The sequence below is a fragment of the Malania oleifera genome, chromosome 9 (assembly GCF_029873635.1).
Source record: "Malania oleifera isolate guangnan ecotype guangnan chromosome 9, ASM2987363v1, whole genome shotgun sequence".
NCBI lineage: Eukaryota > Viridiplantae > Streptophyta > Magnoliopsida > Santalales > Ximeniaceae > Malania > Malania oleifera.
In genome coordinates, this window is record NC_080425.1 from 23,787,304 (window position 1) to 23,808,949 (window position 21,646).

General features: G+C 36.8%; 1 protein-coding gene across 9 annotated transcripts in view; it reads right to left on the reverse strand.

Moving 5' to 3' along the window:
- The window catches only part of LOC131164783 (methylmalonate-semialdehyde dehydrogenase [acylating], mitochondrial-like), a 119,731-nt gene that overhangs the window by 79,654 nt on the left and 18,431 nt on the right, over positions 1-21,646 (reverse strand). For all 9 annotated transcript variants that reach the window (XM_058122227.1, XM_058122225.1, XM_058122222.1 and 6 more), the window contains exons 2-3: positions 1,542-1,660; positions 804-1,375 (exon numbers count right to left, since the gene is read on the reverse strand). In XM_058122227.1, the coding sequence (XP_057978210.1) occupies positions 804-1,356 (553 nt within the window). In that variant the 5' untranslated portion in view covers positions 1,357-1,375; positions 1,542-1,660. The remainder of the gene's footprint in view (positions 1-803; positions 1,376-1,541; positions 1,661-21,646) is intronic.

A 21,646-nucleotide genomic window follows, 5' to 3' on the forward strand; every position in this document is an offset into this window, starting at 1 on the left:
CAAAGAATAGCATTTACCTAGGGCAAACTAGGGCCTATTCCACAGGAACAAGCAATCTTCCCATTGCAGTGAACACAAATCAAAAATAAAACAACTGAATAGAGGTTATACAAGTTCTAACTACAGTGCTTGACGTGCTAGATCCAATCCATGAAATGGAAAAAAAAAAATTACAAGAGTATGGATATCATGTGCTACAGTCATGAGCTATCGTCCTATCTTTTATTACTTCCCCATAAAATGCAATGCTGAATCCAGAAGCTGTTGATATTAGTGCATGAAAAATGAAGCTTTCCAAGTCAATTTTTCAAAGAAAACAAGGTAGCCTCATGAACAATGCATGCAACTACTGCGTAGATTAGCCTCCAACAGAAATGGTTCATGCTACCACGAGGACAGCATTGAGCAAGGTATTCATGCCATAGTAAGCTCAAGCCTAGACCACAAAAACAAAATGTATTCTGCAAACCATGTTCACACTAAATCAACCCCTCACATCCACTAACAAAAACTGCATAATCAACAATCTCATGATAAGAAGCCTGCTAATTTCCTCATAAAGTTTGATGATATTGTACTGAGGATAAGAGCTGTACCGCAGATTTATGTTCAAGTCTAAGCCTGACAGCCTCTAATTGCTCACTAAGAAAGTGTAAGCTAGACTCCAATAAGACTTATTTTATTGGGGATAGCCTCCAATGAAAATATCTTGACATGAAATAATTCATTTATTAAACTCTTTTTTTAAAAATGGGGAGATAGAGAGAGAGAGAGAGAGAGTAATGCTATACAAGTATCTTGACCTGTCAAATTTCCCTGTCGAAGCTTAGCTTTAACATTGTACACATGCTTTGGTGTTGATAAAAGCTCTGGATTGCTTTGCCTCAACCTCTTTAGAATTTGGCGTGGTTTTAAACCAGATTCTGTCATCTCTTTAACGAGCAAAACTTCCCTACCTGTGAAGCGACGAGCTGAAGGATGTTCCGAAATGTCTTTTATTGGATCATGGTTGTGTTCCCCATTTTTTATTGTAAGTACCCACAAGCCATCTTCCTTTTTGCCCACAACTTCAAAGGGACAATTTGTAAGGCGAGAACCTGTCTTTCTTTTGCGAACTTGCTCTGGAGAGGTTCCATCAAGAGGTTTACGCCTGTTACGATAAACACCTCCTCTGTCACAGCCCAGGACTACAACTTTGTCCTTCTTTGACTGCTTGATAGTAACCACATATCCTTGGGATATGGAAAAATCCCCAACATGCTGGATAAGTTCTTCGCGATCTATGAAACTTCCAGGTGGAGGTGGAAGCATCCGTGGGGTTTCAGTTGACTTCATGCAGGCATGAATCTCTGTCATCAATAATGAAAGATGAAACCTGCATTAACATAGAATTATGATTAACTCTCTAAGAAAATAACAAAAAAATTTCAATGAAAAGTAATAATCCAAATCTTCAGCTTCATTTACCACAAAAAGAAGGGTGGCAATAAAATAAAATAAAAAATGTTGATGACAATAAGAACTTTAGTCAAAAACCTTACCCTTAGTGGATTGGCCATGTTGAAAATGTGGCAGTGTGATGGCATGGCAGGAAAGGTGGTGGTGCTGCAAGAGGTGGCCACAAAATGGGTGACACCAAATGTCTCCACCTTTTTCCAACCTATTTTGAAAGATAAGAAATTCATTAAAAAAAAACCAAAAAACAAAAACAAATGGCAGAAAACTATCTTACTTTTTTATGATTTAAATGTACTTGTTCAATATATACGAATATGTAGGGAAAAAGCAATATTTTCATAGATAATCTCAGAGACATAAAAAAAGTTTCAATAAAAAGTAAAACTAAGTAAACTAAGTACAGTGAGTAAAGAACTGTTTAAAGTCATGCTTCAACTTTCTTCATGACTAAAATATGAAGCAACATCCAATTTCCCTCTTCTTTGGAAAGTTAAATGGAGCACCCAAAATATGGCAAAAAAATAAATAAATAAATAAAGAGACAACTTGGAAGACAAAGTTCTTCAACTCCATCCTAGGAAATTAAAGAACTAATCATGTTCAAAAATCTTGATTTGCCATACAAGACAGAGGAAATATATTTTAATGCTTCAACTATCTTTATGAAGATACAACATCCAATTTCCCTCACCTTCTTTGGAAAATCAAATGGAGCACCCAATTTATGCCAAAAATAAATAAAAAATACAAAGACAACACAAAAGACAAAGTCCTTCAATTCCATCCCAGGAAGTTAAAGAGTTAAACATGTTCAAAAAATCATGAGTTGTACTCTTTCCACACACACCATCCCCACAAGACAAAGAGGAGATGTCTTTTATTGCACAATATCTTCAGACCCCAACTCCTCAAGAGCTACTCGAGTGACCTAGCAATGCGGCAAAAATATGCAGTCACAAAATAAAAAAGTAAAATTCATGGGTGAGTCACTAAAGGTCAGTCAATGGCAACCTTGGCATCATGGGTTAAAATCATACAAACAGCTTCTCAACATGCAGTGACAAGACTGTGTTTGTCTGATCCTCCACACACCCTACTTTGGTGGGAGGGTCATGCACTGTGCTGCCTTTTCTTTCTTTTTTGCTTAAGTGAGAAGTAACCTACAACTACTGAGAACATTATTAACTGTTTCCATCCTTCCATTAGACAGCAGAAACTGCTAGAAATTTCAACTCTTTACTAATAAAATGATCCACCATCAAGATTTTGTCCTACCTGGCTTCCTTTCCACCTGATCACCTCTCAGCCTATCCAAGTTTGCCAAACACATTAAGGACAATAAAGCCTCCATCATCTCCATTTACCAATCATTCAATTGATTAAAATAACTCTACCTGCACTAGGCATTAAAAAAACACACAATCAATCACATTTCCTCCCGCAACCAATCAATCAACTCTTTAACCATTGCAGAAGATGAGATGAAAAACATTCCAGAGCTAGTACACTCTGGACTAAGCCCTTAAATCAAGAATACTCATGGCAACAACAACATGGACACAATAATTAAGTGTGGCATCCAACCCATCAGAAATGTCACACAAATCAAGAAGCACCAAGGATGAGAGCAATCACTCAATATACCAAGAAACAAGACAATGCAGGAAGAAGGAAATGGTCTCATCACTAAAAAAATAAAGGACATGCATATACCAGGAGAAAGATCTTTGGGGATTTCTAATCTGCAGCAGACTGTTGGTGTAGACAATGCTAAGGATCACTAACAAAACAAATGCACTAACATTAAAATAAAAGGGACTCCAGCTTTTCCAATAAACTTCATCAAAGGAAGAGAAATATGAGAAGGCAAACGAATTAAATGAGAACTAAACCACCATTTGATTTATGGAATGAAATTGAAGTAGGAAAGGAATCGAGGGAGGAATGGAATCAAGGCAGGAATGAAATTGCATTTGCAATGCAATTACTGCATTTGGTAGTAAATGGAACGACCATAGTAATCCAGTTTCAATTTATTTCCAACATTTGATATTCTTCAATGGCTTCTATAATGGATGAAAAATAATTCATTTTTTTCTAAGAACCCCGAATGCATAATTATTTAATTTTATATTATTATTTTTATTTTATAATAATGATTTTATTAGTGTTAATATTATTTTTATTGTTATTATTATTTTTTATACTATTTATTATCTTTAATAATTATTATTACTTCCTTTTTATTTTTATTTTTATTTTTTGCTATTATTATTTTTATAGTGATAAATATTTTCCACCGTAATTATTACTAGTTGTTCTTATTATTTTTATTATTAATTATAATATTTATTGTCCTTAAAAATGATAATATTCATTATTTTTTCCTTTTTATTACTATTGTTCCTTTTTATATTATTATTTTTATAGTAATAAAAATTATTTCCATTGTAATTATTATTAGTTTTTATAGTTATTTTTTTACTATTTTTAGAATAATTACTGTCCTTCAAATAATAATTATTATTATTATTTTCGCATTTTTTTTGTTATTATTGTTATTGTTGTTATTATTATGTTAATAGCAATACTTATTATTATTATTTGTTGTTTTTGTTGTAATTGCAATTAATATTAGTCGTTATTGTTTTTATAACAATAATAACAATTAATATTATTCTTTCTTGTTGTTTTTCTATTATTATTTTCTTATTATTTTTATAATAGTGATTAATATTATTTGTGTGCACTAGGCTGCCCTTTTTTTATTATTACTAGTGTAATTATTATTTTTAATTGTTATTATTACTATTTTTTATTATTTTTAAAATAATTATTATCTTTAAAATTATTATTATTATTTTTTCCTCTTTTATTATTATTGTTTTTGTTATTATTATTTTACAATAATAAATATTATTTTTATATAATTATTACTAGTTATTATTTTTTTAATAATTATCATCCTTAAAATAATTATTATTATTATTTTGGCCTTTTATATTATTATTTTTATAATAAAAAAAATATTATTGTTATTGCAATTATTATTAGTTATTATTTTTATTATAATAGTAATAATAATTAGTATTATTAGTATTTGTTGTCGCTTTTAGAATATTTTTTATTATAAAATGAGTTTGATTCCATGGAATGAAAATCAATTCGAGCCCATTTGGATTGGAATCACAATTCCTCCATTCCTAGAAATCATATTCTGACTAGAATACGATTCCGTCCTTAATTCCACAAACCAAATGCATGAATGTGATTCCATTCCTAAAATTTGATTCCATTCTAGACTTGAGGGCAGCATTCAGAGACCAAAGTCTCCTATCCCTCAAGAAGAACGGTGAAAGGGATCAAGTCAGTTAAGAATTAAAGATAAACCCTCGTCCCCCCCCCCCCCCCCTAATCATTACAATGCCTAAAAAGCTAAAACTTCCAAGATAAGGAATCCCCATCAATCACTAAAAAAATAGAAATAGAAACATTATGAAGCCAAAGGGATGATACAGACGAGGAAAAGCAACATGCAATCCTACCCACATATCTTCCCAGGGTCAAGTAACAGCACCATCCCCACTTTAAACCTGACTAAAGGAAAGAAAGAGAAAAAAAAAAAAAAAAAAGTAGGATATTTATGTAATAAAATTCTAGAGACTTGCATGAATAGCATTAGCACAAACTGTAGCATCCTATCCACCCTATTGACTATCATACTTACTGTTTATTACTCTATGCTAAAGGAAAGGGAATTCAGCTCTAATGAAAAACTGTAACAACTTCCTCTAAAGAGTTCTTAACTTCTTAGAAAGAAATTTTTTTAGATAGACAAAAAGAGATTCATTGAGAAAAGAAGAAGAAAGTACAAGAACAGGAGAACAAGATGTCCTCCGAGACAAAGAAAAATTTCATTCAAAGAAACACCCTGTAATAAGTAATAACCATACCCTTTAAGCCATGGTAAATTTAAATTTTTTCATAATTTGCATGGTTGTTGCATCTGCTTTTGTATTGAATGAGTTTATACTAAGCATGTTGTGCATTAATTAAGTGACGTTAATTGATATTGGAAATATCATTTAATTTATTAGTGGTAGGAGGAGCTTAAATGAAAAGAAATTAAGAAAGCCCATGTCAAAGCATAAGAAAATAGCAGTTGGGGCAGAAATAGAGAGTGGGGGAAAAAACAGAAGGGAGACATGCTGAAACCAGGAAGGGACTGCTCTCCTGATCCATTTCTAGCCATGTATACCAGAAACAACAACATACAATAAATTTTTTTGCTGTAACCTTAGCTCTAGAGAGAGAGAGAGAGAGAACTCTGCAGAAAATCAAGAAATTAAGAGAAAATAAGGAAAAAATACAAAAAATTCATAAGAAACTCAAATAAATTGGAAAAGCTGATATCCAAGGCAGGTGTTCTTAATTGTCATTTATTCATTTAGTGATTTTGGATTTTCAAGGAAAAAAGAATAGAAACTTGCATAAAGTTGAATACGAATAAAGAAGGATTTTAAGCTTGATATTTTCTAATTACAATATATGGCAGAACATATGTTCTCCTGGGTTTCCATAGCGGCATATTTTTGTTTTAGTTCATTTTTTTTTACTCATATTTCTTCACTATTTCTCTTAGTTTTCATTTGCTTGACGAAAACATAAAGATGAAATATGATTTTTTTATTGCCAAAATTTAAATGTACTTTTCCATTTTGCTTCTTGTTTATATATCAATATATGCATGTCATTTAGAATTGATTTTGGAAATTGTGCCGAATCTTATGATTCGATTCAATTCTCGATTCTCAATTCACAAAATTGGAGTTTCAATTCACGATTTAAATCTTGATTTGACAACTACTCCTCTAATACAATTGTTTTCCAATTGTCATCCCAAATAAGAAAAGCTTATTTATGTCTCCATGAGGACTAGCCAAAACTTGCTTATTGGTAAATCTCTTCCAACCTTTGTCATGTCATGTGAAAATCAATGAACAATTCTACAATAGAATTTTCCTTCATTTCTCTCTAGTCTCTAGAGTGATTAGAAGGACTTGCACAGTTGCACCACCATGGTTAAACTATTCCAAGTCTTTATGGTATACTTTTTCAAAAAAATAAAAAAGGTTATCTTTACAAAAATATGTATATATAAATATATCAAAGAAAGAAAGAAGAGTACAAATAAAGACGAGATGTCTACCAAAACTAGAAGGAATCAAGAAATAGAATAAAACAAAAGCATGAGAAGCAAAGAATACCACTCTCTCCCATAATAGGCAGAAAGGAAGGAAATCATCCTAGAAAATACTAGCATTTTGTCCAACAAATTGCACCAAACAATAGCAAACAATGCACAATCAAACAAAAGCATACGCCCCTTCATTCACCAAAATCCCCAAAGCTTCAAAAGAAATGCTCCATGGTATCCGAACAAAGCCAACTTTTCTTCACCATGCTTAAAAGTAAATTCCCCAACCAATAAGCAAAGGGCTCAAATACTATTTACATTAGAACAAAGAAAATTCATCAAAATCAAAACATTACAACAAACAAAATCCGGTGGCCATGAAACTCCGTTTCATGAAAAATACATTCCAAACAATTAGGGAATTGGATTTGGGAGGAGGTGAGATTATTTTTTATTCTCGTTTGATTGCAAATGAGATTACTAATTTATTTTCCAATCTTTATTCAAAGGACGATTTCTATGAGTCTATAGGCCTATGATTGAAGGTTTAGATTGGAATCCCATTTCCAAGGATCATGTAAGTTGGTATGAAAGGCCTTTTTACGAGGAGGAAGTTAAGGAAACTGTGTTTGGGATGGAAAGGGATACAGCTCCAGCTTGAGATGGGTTTAATATGGCTTTTTTTCAAGAGTTTTGGGACGTGGTTAGGGTGGATTTGTTTAAGGTCTTTAATGAATTTTATTGTAAAGGAATTCTAAGCAAGAACATTAATTCCACTATCATCACTTTGGTGCCCAAGAGAAATAAATCTTAAGATTGCTGATTTTAGGCCTATTAGTTTTGTGACTAGTGTGTTATAAGATCATTGCTAAATTACTAGCCAATAGGTTGAATGCGCTGTTAGATGATATTATTTCTAAGGCACAAAGTGCTTTTGCCAAGGGTAAGCAGATTGTCGATGTTATTTTGGTTGATAATGAGGTTGTAAAGGAGGTTCGTAGGAAGGAGAATGGCATTCTTTTCAAATTGGATTTTGAAAAATCTTATGATAGGGTTAGCTGGAATTTTTTGGATAAGGTGTTGACTAGAAAAGGTTTAAGGAGAGGTGGAGGACTTGGATGAGGAGTTTCTTGTCTAATGCTTTTCTCTCAATTATTGTGAATGGAGAACCTAAATCTTGGTTTAAATCATCAAGAGGTTAGACAAGGGGATCCATTATCTCTCTTTTTTTGTTTATTTTGATTGTCAATCGCTTTAGTAGAATGGTGGAGAGGGTGGCTGATAAGGGCTTAGTTAAAGGGCTAGAAGTGGGTACAGAGGGGGTATGTGTGTCCCATCTTCAGTTTGCCAATGATACTCTGTTTTTTATTCAAGATCATACAAATTCTTTTTTGAATATTTTGACTATTCTTAGAGTATTTGAGAGGGTTTTGGGGCTTAAAATCAATTTGGGAAAAAGTGTTACAGCAGCCATCAATTTGACATCTAGTAGTAGGTCAAGGGGTCGGCTTTGTTAGCAAGGTGTCGTCTTTTTCAATTGGCCCTTGTCTTATCTAGGTGTCCATTGAGAGGTAATTCTAGGTTTGTGGTTTTTTTGGGATCCAATGGTTGGATGGGTGGAAAAGCGCATTATTTTCTTTAGGGGGTTGCATTAGTCTTATTCAGGATTGTCTTGCTAGTATCCCTCTTTATTAATTGTCTGTCTTTAAGATCCCAATGGGGGTCACTCGTAAAATTGAGAAGATCATGCAAATTTCTTTTGGTTGAGGGTTGGGGATAAGACAAATTACCTTGTTAGCTAGGAGACTATTTGTAGGTCAAGGTTGGAGCGGGGTTTGGGTCTTGGTAAGTTGATGTCCAAAGAAAATGCTCCTTCGGCTAAATGATTATGGCACTTTCCCTTAAAGGATTCCTCTCTCTGGTATAGAGCCATTAAAGTAAATTTGGTATACATGTGACTAATTGGGATGCTAATTTAGGAATTAGATGTTCTTCGGGACCAATTAGCTTAGTTTCTAGTGTTTATAAAATCATCACTAGAGTTTTAGCTAACAAGTCGAGCGCGGTGCTTGATAAGTCTATCTTTAAGGCTTAGAGTGTGTCGTGCGGGTAGGAAAATTATGGATGCCATTTTGGTTGTCAATGAGGCCGTTGAGGATATTAGGAGAAGGAAGAAGAAGGGACTCATTTTTAAGTTGGATTTTAAGAAAGCCTATGATAGGCAAGGTGACCCTCTTTCCCCATTTTTGTTTGTTTTAGAGGCTTCTATGTTAAGTAGGATGGTGGATAGAGTTGTGGGTAGAGGTTTAGTAAAAGGTTTGGAGGTGGGGAGGGAGGGGGTCAGGGTCTCATACCTTTAGAATTTTTATGACACTATCTTCTTTTTCAGAGGATCATAGACCCTCGTTTTTTAATATTTTGGGTCTCCTCCATGTTTTCAAAATTGTTTATGAACTTAAAATTAAGATGGGGAAGAATGGTATCACGGCTATCAAAATGCCTAATGAGAGTATTAGGGAGCTGTCTGTGGAGGTGGGTGTACCTTTTTTAGATTGGCTAGTGTCCTATCTAGGGGTTTCTTTGGGGGTAACCCTAGATCTGTCAATTTCTGGGATCTTGTTATGGAAAGGGTTTCTAAGAGACTAGATGAGTAGAAAGGTTCTTTTTTTTTTCTCTTGGTGGTAGAATTACACTCATCCAGGCTTGTCTTTCTAGTACCCCGTTTATACTTTCTTTCTATTTTTAAGATTCCAGTGGGGGTAGCTAGCAAGATTGAGAAGATGATGAGGGACTCATGTGGTTGGTGGTAGTGGGCTTTAGGGATCCTCTAATAAGTTAAGAATAGGTGGCCAGGTATAAGTTGAGAAGTGATGGGCAGGTATAAACTGGAGGGTATTTGGGTCTTGGAAATTTGGTTTCTAGAAACACAGCTCTTTTGGCAAAATGGCTTTGGCGGTTTCTGCTAGAGAATTCTTCCTTGTGGCATAAAGTTGTTAAAAGTGAGTATGGATTAGACGAGAATGGGTGGGATACTAATTTGAGATTTAGATGTTCTTCAAAGTGTCCATGGAAAGCTATCTCTCAAAATTATCCCCTCTATTTCCCATATTAAATTCCTAGTGGGAAGGGGCAGTAATATCTGCTTTTGAAAATATTCTTGGTTGGGCAATCTATCCACCTCTTTTCCTTGCCTCTTCTGCTTGAGCTCGGGTCAAAATAGTTCCATTCATCTTTTGTTGCTGATCCAAGTGGTCCTCTACCTTCTCAAGGTTTTCACTTTCCTAGATCATTGGAACACTAGGGAATTGGTCGAGGGCCCATTTAGTCAAGGATTATAAGAAAACACATAAGAAGAAGAAGAAAATAGAAGGAAAATAAGGAGGATGGGGACCCGTTTGGTCAAGGATCCAAAAATGAGTTTCCATATTGTCGTTTTCTAAAAATGAAACAAGGGATTGTATCATGTATTTTTTATACTCAAAAACACATAAGAAGAAGAAAATAGAAGGAAAATAAGGAGGATGGGGACCTATTTGGTCAAAGATCCAAAAACGAGTATCCATATTGTTGTTTTTTAAAATGAAATAAGGGATTGTATCATGTATTTTTTATACTCAAAAACACATATGATTGGGTGTTTTCAAAAATTGTAAAATTGTTCTTGGCAATGAAAACAATGGAACCACATTTGGCTAAGGTTAATCAAAGTGATAACTTGTTAAAAAAATAATAATTATCATTATTAGTGTTATTATCATTATTACTATTATTATTTTAGTATTACCACCATTACTATTATTATTAAAAAATGGATTATTCCCCATACCGTGCTTCTTCATCACATCCAAATAATTGTACCCAAAAACACAGGGAACACTTTAAAATTGTTTTCTGAAAACCTGTATTTTTTTTAGGGATGTTTGGACACATTTCTGAAAAAAAAAAATTAAAAAACAAATACACAACCAAACACGATTTTTTTGTAAGTTTACATTCACGATCCCAGATACAGAAATCTGTATCTGAAACCTTAAACAAACAGGCCCTGAGATTCCATCCCAATACAATAGAAAAAAATAACAAACTTGAAAACCAGAGAATAAAGATTACAAAACAACTGTACTCGAGCAATGCAACCCAGTCCCGTTGTAAATCTGACAGGTAAATGCAAAAGAAATCAATTACAAAAACTCACAGCAATGCAACAAATAATACTCTTTCCAAAGCAAGATAAGAGGAGTATCCAAGTTCTTAAAGATTCTGGCATTTTCTCTCCAACCAAATACACCAAAAGAAAGCCAAAATTGAGCACTGCCAAAAGCATCTCTGTCCTCCTTTCCAAAATCCAAACCCCATAACCAAGTACAAAACACCTTCAAGGAGGAAGGCCAGAAGGGCACACCCAACTCTAACCAAAAATGCCAAACAATCTACTCCAAAAGGTCCAATGGAAATGACAACATAAGAACAAATGTGAACAGGTCACTCCTCTTAATATAGAGGATACACATATCAGACAAAAAAAACTTGTTAGGTCTCCATTTCTGAAGCATGTCCTTGGTTTTCCAATATTTCTGTTTGTTAAATAATTGGGTAAAATGGAAGACCAAACTTCAACGATAGGTCTCTTCCTCTATTTATAATATATGTCAAGCACAATACCAATGACCATAATACCCTTACTAACTCACACTTATTAACTCTTAACACATAATAATATTGCTAAATGACTAAATAACCATTAACACTCCCCCTCAAGCTGGAGCATAAATACCATATGCTCCTACCTCGTTACAAATGAATTTTGCATGAACACCTCCCAAGGCTTTAGTGAACAAATCAGCAAGCCGAAACTAAGACTTCACATGAGTGGTTGTAATGAGATTCTATACATGTTTCTCCCGAATAAAGTGAAAGTCAACTTCAATGTGCTTTGTTTGCTCATGGAAGACCGGATTGGAGGCACAATGAATAGCAGCTCAATTATCACACATCAACTCCATAGGCTGAAAATGTGGAAAACCTAGTTCTTTCAACATGTTCTTCAACCAAACAAGTTCACATGTAGTGTGCATCATAGCCCTATACTCTGACTCACACTTGACCTGGCCATCACAATTTGTTTCTTACTTTTCCAAGACACCAAATTACCACCAAAAAAGATATAGTACACATTGGGGATCTTTGGTCGGAAGGCAACCCAGCCCAATCTACATTTATATATCCCTAAATATAAGTGTGGCCCCAATCCTAATATAAGAGACTTCTCCTTGGTACACCTTTGAGGTATCTCACAATGCAAATCACTACATCCCAATGATTGTTCTCAGGGAAACGAGATACTGACTCAACACTCATTGCAAAGGATATATCTAGTTGAGTGACTATAACTCTATAAGATAATTCAACATTCCAACAAGTCTCAAGTACCATCCTGGGTTAGGCAACAAATCACCCATATTTGGCAATAACTTACTATTTGGATCCATGGGTGTATCAAAAGATTTAGATCCCAATAGCCCCGTCTCATCTAAAAGATCAAGAACATACTTCCTCTGTGACAAGACAATTCCTATACAAGATCTCAATACTTCTATACCCAAGAAGTACTTCAATGGTCCCAAGTCCATTGTCTAAAACTTAGTCTACAAGAAATGCTTTAGGCTTTGAATACCCTGATCACCATCACTAGTAACCACAATATCATCCACATACACTATAAGAAGAACCCTTCCAGTTGGAGAATGACGATAGTTGAAGGCTAAACTCAAGTACCATAGCACTAAAGGGACCAAACCAAGCATTTGGAGACTGTTTTAAACCATATAGTGACTTCTTGAGCCGACATACTAAACGTAACTCCCCCTGAGCAACAAACTCTAGTGGTTGCTCCATATAGACCTCCTCTTGAAGATCACCATGTAGGAAATCATTCTTCACATCCAAATGGTGTAGAGGCTAGTGATAGGTGGTGGCTAAGGAGATGAACAAACATACTGAGTCGAGTTTGGCTACAGGAGAGAACGTGTACAAATGGTCTAGGCCATACACTTGAGTATATCCTTAGCAACAACGCGGGCCTTCAATCAATCAAGGGAACCATCTGGATTAACCTTGACAATGTACACCCAATGAAAACCAAGCACAAACTTATTAGGAGGAAGACGTACCAAGTCCCAAGTATCATTATCCTGTAGAATAGGCATTTTTTCGATCATTGCATTCCTCCACCTAGAATGGGACAAGGCTTCAAAAATATATTTTGAAAGAGCAACAAAAGACAAAGTACTAACAAAATAGTAATATGAGGGTGAGAAGAAATCATAACAAACAAAATTAGAGATTGGATCTCGAGTACAACTAAATTTACCTTTTCAAATAGCAATGAGTGGATCAATATCTTGGGAAATAGAATCATCTAGCAAGAGAACTAAAGGGCGTAAAAGTGGAAGCTAGATGAGGCTCTCCTCCCTTAAGTCGCCATGTGTATACTTGCAAATTGGGATGATCCAAGCAACAAGAAGAAGTCAAATTGGATAAAGATGTTGGAGGATTGAGCACAGATGTTAGGCTAGGATTTGGAAGACAAAGCAGAGGAAGGAACTTATTAAGGTCAACAAAACTCAAGGAACCAGAGTAGTATAACGTAGACTCAAAGAAGGTGACATCAGCAGAGACAAAGAATCTATGTAAAGTAGCGTCATAACATCGATATCCCTTTTGGGTATAGGAATACCTTGGAAAAATACATTTGATAGTGCAAGGATCCAACTTATCCATTCCTAGAATTAACTGATGAACAAAAGACACAACCAATTACAAGAAGGAAGGGAGAACAATGGAGCCTTAGGGAAGATAACTGAATATGAGATTTTACCGACAAGGACATGGGATGGCATTTTATTAATGAGAGAGCAAGGAGTGAGCACAGCATCACTCCAAAAAACTTTGGGGACATTCATTTAATACAAAAGGGTACGAATGACTTTGAGAATATGTTTGTTTTCTATTCTATAACTCCATTTTTTTGTGGACTGTGGGCACAAGATGACTGATGCATCATACCAAAATTAGTCATATAGGTACAAAATTGAGTATTGAAATACTCCTAAGCATTATCACTTCAAAGTAACTTGACTAGCATATCAAATTGAGTCTTTATTTGAGAACAAAGGGTATAAAGATATTACACAACTCAGAACGATCTTTCATTAAATGCAACCAAGTCATCTTGGAGTAGTCATCAACAAATGTAACAAAATACTAAAATTCCAATTTCGATGTTGGCACGACTCAGACCCCAAACATCATAATGGGCAAGCATGAAAGGACTAACTGCCCATTTTTTGACTTAGGAAGCAAAAGGAGCACGATGATGTTTTTCCAAATGACAAGACTCACTTCAAGACTAGCCACAAAAATCCAGGTAGAAACTAGCTGTTTTAATTTGTCCAAGGACGGATGACCAAGGCAACAATGAATTTGAAGCGGTGTAGCAACGGTTGTGCAGGCAATAAGAGAAGAGAGCGACTCAAAGTAGCAAAGTCCACAAGCCTAATGTCCTGCGCCAATTGTCTTCCTCATCTTCAAATCCTAAATAATCACAAAATCAAGAAAGAAGGTCACAAAACAATTTAGTATCTTTGTAAACTTACTAACTAACATGAGATTGAAACGGGACTTAGGAATGTATAAAACAGAAGAAAGAAAGAGGGAGTAGGATTTACTGTTCCTATCCCTTTATTGTAGTTTTCGACCCATCAGCAAAGAAACTTGAGGTAGATTTTCAGAATACTAGAGGACAGAAAAGAAGTTGATTACATCTACCAAATGGTCAATAGCAGCAGAGTCAATAATCCAAGGACTGGTGGGAGAGATACCTCATGACATACAAATTATAGGATTACCCTTCTAAGCAAAAGATGCAATGTGATGAGATTCTTGTTGGGATGTTTGATACTGTAGGAACCTTGAATACTCTTCCTCCGAGATGTTATAGTACGTTGTTCACTTGAACAAATGCTTGATGATGGAAACACACTTTTGGAATTTGAGGACGCCATCCCAACACACACACAACCTCAATATAGCAGCAAACAAATGCTCTTGGAATTCCAAAACTTCTAGACCAGCTGAAACAACCACAAACAAGTCAACCGCTGATTCAACCACGAACGAGTCACCAACAATTTGACATAGCACTGCCACAACCCTACAAAATCAATGTATAAATACTGCCACTCCTCCAAAAGACTTAGACAACCCCCAAAAAACCAACACACAGCTCTAACAGTACCAAACAGCCTCTATACAGTATAAAATCTGAAGTACACAGCGAGCTACATCCTCTTGGAATTCATGGACACCATCCCAATACACAATGTTCGACAACCAGAGTAAACCACAAGCACACAATGAACAAGAAAGATAAAAAATGAATCAATAACACAGCAATACCACTGTTCAGGCCTCAATGAAGTGAATGAACTCAATAATTATTGACCAACAGCTTTAGGCATTAGCAAGCAAGCATTCCCGGAATGCCGCACATGAGAAACTTAAAAAGGTGATACCTTTGGATAAAATAAGATAACAAACAACTTGGTATTATGGTGTGAGGAAGGATTCAAGACATTTGGGAGGAAATTGGAGCAAAATGGCTGCTCAAATATGTCTCATGCGCTGACACGTGGGGTTGGCACTGCCGGCTTTTGGCTGGCGCATGGTGTAACGGTCTTGGGCCCAAACTCCTATAAGGTATTGTCCGCTTTGGCCCACTAGCCTCACGGGTTTGTCCTATAAAAGGTGTCTCACGTAGTTAGAGCCCAAACCATCCTTATAAGCTTAAGATCTCCCTAGTACACATCCGATGTGGGATCATGACAAGCTTCGTGTCCGATCTCTGACGTCCTCATTAGAGTGATCTCCGTAGTACACATCCAATGTGAGACCATGAGAAGCTCTTCAATCCAATCTCCGACATCCTCGTTAGAATGATCTCCCTAGTACACATCCAATGTGAGACCATGACAGGATCTTCCATTCAATCTCTAACGTCCTCATCAGAGTGGCTTACACCTCTATGTAGGATCCACTCACATGATAGTACCTCCAAGTTGGATCCACTCACATGATAGTACCCCCAGGGTGGCTCTGATACCAAGTATAACGGTCTTGGGCCCAAACTCCAATGAGGTATTGTCTGCTTTGGCCCACTAGCCTCACAGGTTTGTCCTATAAAAGGCACCTCACATAGTTGCAGCCCAAACCATCCTTATAAGCCCAAGATCTCCTTAATACACATCCGATGTGGGACCGTGACACATGGCAACATGAGGAGGCTCCTCTACCTGTGAAATTTTGAGGGCTGGTAGATCAGCAGGTTTTTTGGCTTGCTATGTGGTTAATGTTGCAAAATATGAGGTATTTCTTGAGGTGTTGACGCGGACAGCAGCATCTAAGATTTTTCTGACAACTGCAGCTTTTTCGGGCAACTGCTGAACTTGCTCCTGCACTTTGGTGATGCTGATGACCCTTCTATAGCAGCAGGTTGGGCGGTATTATGATGTTTAGGGTTTGATTTAGCGGCGGTAGTGCAACTAGGGTTTAGGTCGGATCTTGCTCTAATACCATATTGAATAATTGGGTAAAATGAAAGACCTAAATTCAATTATAGATCTCTCCCTTTATTTATAATATAAGTCAAGTACAATGCCAATGACCATAACACCCTTACTAAATCACACTTGTTAACATAACTCTTAACACCTAATGCTAACCATTAACACTGTCCACAAAAAATCCGTAAACTTAAAAGAGGCTTTGCTTTTAGAATGAAAGAGTGAGGAGCAAAAGAAGTAGCATTAAGGGCATGAATCAAATGAGAAAAGAAGTGCACACTCTCTTGCTAGTGAAAGAAACCAGAGATGAGGGAACTGTTAAAAGAAAGGGAAAAATAGAGATGAGGGTACATATTACTCAAAGAAGCCTCCCCTAACCAATGATCCTCCGAGCAATGGATTTCTCTCCCCATTACCAACATCATACCAAACATAAAGGAAAATATTGATATATATATATATGAGAGGCAAATTTCCGAGGGCTCAAATAGGTAATATGAACCCCAACCCCAACTTTAGCATCCCACCTGTTTTGAAGAAGTCCAAATTTACTACAAATTACCCTAAGCCAAAGAGTCAGATTCTAAAAAAGCAAGCGCTACAACCGCTTCCCCACCAAGGAAAAGCTTTTGGACACAAGATTACCTAGACCTAGACCTCCCTCCCCATTGGAACAACTCACAAGCACTCAACTAACAAGATGATCTCTATCACACTCATAGGCATGTGAGCACAAGAAATTTGCAATCAATTTTAATCAACAAGCCACTCTCACAGGAATTTTGAGAAGGGACAGGTAGCATAATGGGATAGAAGAAAGAGAGGCAAGAAAAAGAGCAATGCGGCTGTCAAGAGTGAAAAATGTGATAACCATACCCTTCTGCCCACAGTAAATTTAAAAACTACTTTGATGAATTAGCATGACTTGCTTTGTTTTGCATTAAACAAGTTCATACTAGTCATGTTTGTCATTAATTGAGTTGTGTTGATTGATATTGGGAATTCCATTTGACTTATTAGTCACAGGAGGGGCTCATATGAAAGGAAATTATGAGGGATATGCTAAAACATAAACAACATAAGAGTTGGGGGATTTTTTTGGGAGGGGGGGGGGGGGGGGGCGCGCAGTATGGGGCATGCTGAAACCAGGTGTGACACCTGACAGACCACAAACCAGCAGTGCCACCAGGAAGCTCTAGAGACTAGCAGCAGACACCTAGCACGCAGATGGCAGCGCTGCAGGGCATTGTTGCCACCAGCTGCTGTAGTCCTGCCATGTTTCCAGCCTAGGAGACAAGGGTAGAAACTTACATAGAGTTGAATCCTAATAAGGGAGAATTAAGCTCATTATTTCTTATTACTTGATATGGCAGCATATATGTTTTCTTCAGTTATTATAGCTGCATATCTTGTTTAGTTGGGAAATTTTTCATGTGGTAGATATTCATCTTGTAAGGATGATTGTACTTGCTATGGCAAAGCATATGTTGAATTGTTGTTGTGTGAAATAGCTGGCACCATGTGTGGTTGTGGCTGTGATATCAAGGAATTTGAGCAAATAGGAATTGTGTCTCCCTTGGGTAAAAGGCCCTAAACCTCTAGAGGGTATTTCCATGTTAAGCGGTCCCCTTGGCCAAGCTGGAATTTGGAACTTGTTTGAGAACAAATGTGCTATTAGTTTGGACAGCAAAGCTATGTTGAAACAAATGTGTAAATGCATGCTATTTGGATGTTTTGTGATAGTAACTTTAGATGAAGAGATTTCTTAGAATAAAGAGTGTATTCATGCATATTGTCTAGAATAAAGAGTATTCCCAGACCTTATAATTATGCAACAGTGTGTTAAGTATTGAAATCTTTATTTCAATACGGGGAATTAAGAATGTTTGTTGAGCTCGTGGTTGCTCACACTATTCCTTAATAATTTCAGGTTCATGCTGAAGGAGAGCCCCACTTCTTAAGTTCTCCAAGAGACTTCCATTTTTTACATGTATTATAGGTTGGCAAGAATATAATAGGGGTACAAAGCATGTATTTGGTTGGCAGTTATGTATGTAGATAGAAAGTGTGAAAAATGTTGTATGTAAAGTACAGCCCAATGTAAAAAGCTTGTCACTGAAAGTAAAACGTTTTTAGCAGCTTTATGACATATATGTGTGTGTGTGTGTGTGTGTGTGTGTCTATATATATATATATATATATATATATGATAATAAAAGAAAGTATATTAGATCGGGAAAAAAAAAAAAGGTACAATGTGTGGGGACAAGGAGTCTGCCAAAAAAAACAGAAAAGAAATAAAGAAAAAATAAAAAACAAAACCAAAGATCACACGATGAAACTAGATAAAATTGACCAAGAAACTCGTTTTCAGACCCTTTGCATCATAACTTAAGGAACTCTTCAAATTTGTTAATTTTTTTACCCCTTCAATTTTCGACTTTTGCCACCATCCAAGCGAACCTCATTTCCTCCAATATCACTCAAATAGTCAAATTAAAATCCAACTTATCCAAAAGATATTGAGTTTATAAATAATCCTTGGGAATTCCTCCACAAGAGTAGGCAATATTCCATCCCTACACTGTGAATAGACACTCCCTCCAAACCTTCCAACGGGGCAGGATGAACATAAGATAAATCCCCTACTTCGTCACAAGAATCAAAAGCGCACCCATATTGCTTCTGAATCTCATCCAACAATAACCCCCCACCAAAGTCAAATTCACTCAAACCATCACTTTCTGAATCCCAAATATCCCTCTATTTCTTAGCCCCCTTTTCTTTTCTTTCCTTTCCCCATTGCTGCACCCGACCTCTTTCGTTGTAAGAGAGTCTTCCACTATGCTAAGTTCTTCTCTAGAGTCTCTCCTTAAAAGCTTTGTCCCTGTTGCACCAGAGTTTTCTCTCTTCTCATCAAACACCTTGCTCATTTCGGCGCCCATACGAGCTAACTTCTGGCAAGCATACACTCTACTACCCTCAAATCTATCAAAATTCAGACACAAGATATCATCAATCTCCCCTATAATTGCTCCTGGATTTTTACATCTTACCTCCCCATTTTTCAAACACTCTTCCAGCCTTGTTACATTTTTAATATGGCAGTCTAATTCTAGCTCCGAACTATTAATAATCTGGGTATGTACCAGAGTTCGATCAACCTGAATTGGAGTTAGCAGCGCTGGGCTCTGAACGTGAAGTTTAACCTCCTTCCCACTGCTTGTTTCCTGAGCTCCAAGGATTGAAATCTTGTCCTTTCAGTTCTTGAAATCCAGCTCTAACTTGACTAATTCCCTGGTTTCCCTGTTCAGCATCTTGACCTTCCCCAGTTACCTTCAGAACAGAACCAAGGGAATGAGGACCTCCCCTAGACTCCTCATTACAGCCCAACTTAGATAAACCCAAGTCTGGGGCTTGCTCAAGTAAATGGCCCAGTTTATATAAAAAAAAAAATACCATTTTTATCAATTAGTCGGCCAAGTCCAAAACAAGAATCATACCTCCCAGCCCATATCTCTTCGCTTCCTCCGCTCTGAATACAGCCCTAGCAGCCTCTGAAACGAACAACTCCTCCACCGGAACCCTAGCTACCTTCTCAAGCAAATCCAACTGGTTGACGAAGATTGCTGCCTTCGAAGATTGCTAACTGTTTGACAACTGGTTGGTTTTGGCAGATTAACGGCCACTGCAGCTAACTTAGGAAGCTCAGCCTTGTTCATCTGAACTACACTGCCACACCTACAGCATCTATCCTCCAAAATGGCTGGCATAACTCAATCTCCAAAGAGGGTTTGACAATTGAACCCTTGCCTCCATCTATATTACCTTCCAGCATGACCTGCCTCCATGATCTGAAACATGGATGACCATCTACAACGATAACACCCAAATCTTTTCGTAACTCCTTCGCCAAATCACATAAAAACCTCACAAAGCTTCTCCATCCCTCACCTTTTGCGCCGCCAAGAATAAACACAAAAAAGTCTCCTACAATTCCAACCCAACCCTAACTTTAGGAACTTTCCCACCTCCGTCCATCTAATCGACAACCAGTAGTTTGTAATACCCTTGCAAAAACTCCAAAAACCCCTCTCCATTTGACCAAAAACCTACAATCCTTAACAAACCACGAAATAGCCTCTTCTGATAACCTAACCCATTCGTTACAAACATCATTCTTCTTGACCACGAGCAAAGATGATCTCCCCTTGCCCTTGTCTACACACAGATCGAAGGATTTTCCTTTGATCTTAATCACTCACTCATCATAACCTAAACCAATCTTCATTGCAGCAAACATATGAGGGGGGAGAGGAATAGTATTGCGAGAGGGGGAGAGAAGGAGAGAAAGAAAGATGAATAGGGCCATAGGATTCATCAATTTATTAATTTATGTATCTTGTGTTTTCAACAAATGTTAACTTTAAATTAGTTTCTAAATTGTTTTCAAATGGCAGTTTTGTAAAACAAATTCGTGCCTAGGCCTCGTGCCTCCATTGGATTTTAGATGCAGTCACAGCCAGTCACGTGCCAAGAACAACGACGTGACAACAAAGCATGTACACCCACACAACCTCCTAGCAACCCTCTCAAAAACAGGGTCCCAAAAGGAATTAGCAATAGGTTTACCACCTAAGGGGATGACTAAATAAGTGGTAGGCCAACTTAGAATGCCACAACCAGCTAACCTAGCAAAAGGGCTTGAGTTGATTCCAAACCCACAATGCCTTTCTCATATACATTAATCCTAATACACAAAACTTCTTCAAACACCTACAAAAAATAGTAAACATATTGGTAAAGCTACCCATATCCTTCAAACGAAGGAGAAGGGTGTCATCAGCAAATTGCAAATGTGAGATGGGTAAGATATCGTGGCCCACTTTGATCCCTTCCACCAAGCCTCTATCAACCTCCCATCAATCAATATGCTCAAAGCATCAAACGCGATAGTGAAAAGGAAGGGGGAAAGAGGATCACCATGCCTTACTCCTGAAGGCACTAAACTAGGGTTTAGCCTCCCCGTTTCGCCAAAGAAGAGAAGACCATAAACGAAAGACGCCCCCTAATCTTCCATCTCACTCCAAAACCTTTCCTATCTAATATTCTATCCAAGAATTCCAACCAACAGTCATACGCTTTCAGAATCCAATTTCAAAACTAGGCCCCCATGCATACCTACAGGCAAGACTAATGAAGGGTGGAGAAGCTACTTCAAAGCCCTCCTGAAGCTTTTGAGTGAACCTGAAGACAGAATTGCTTTTCAGTGTACAAAGTGTGGCTTCTTGAACCTCATTAGCCATGACATGCACGCGAAGAAGCATAAAGGGAAATCAAGGCAATCTAAGAAGCAATCTTTCGCCGATGT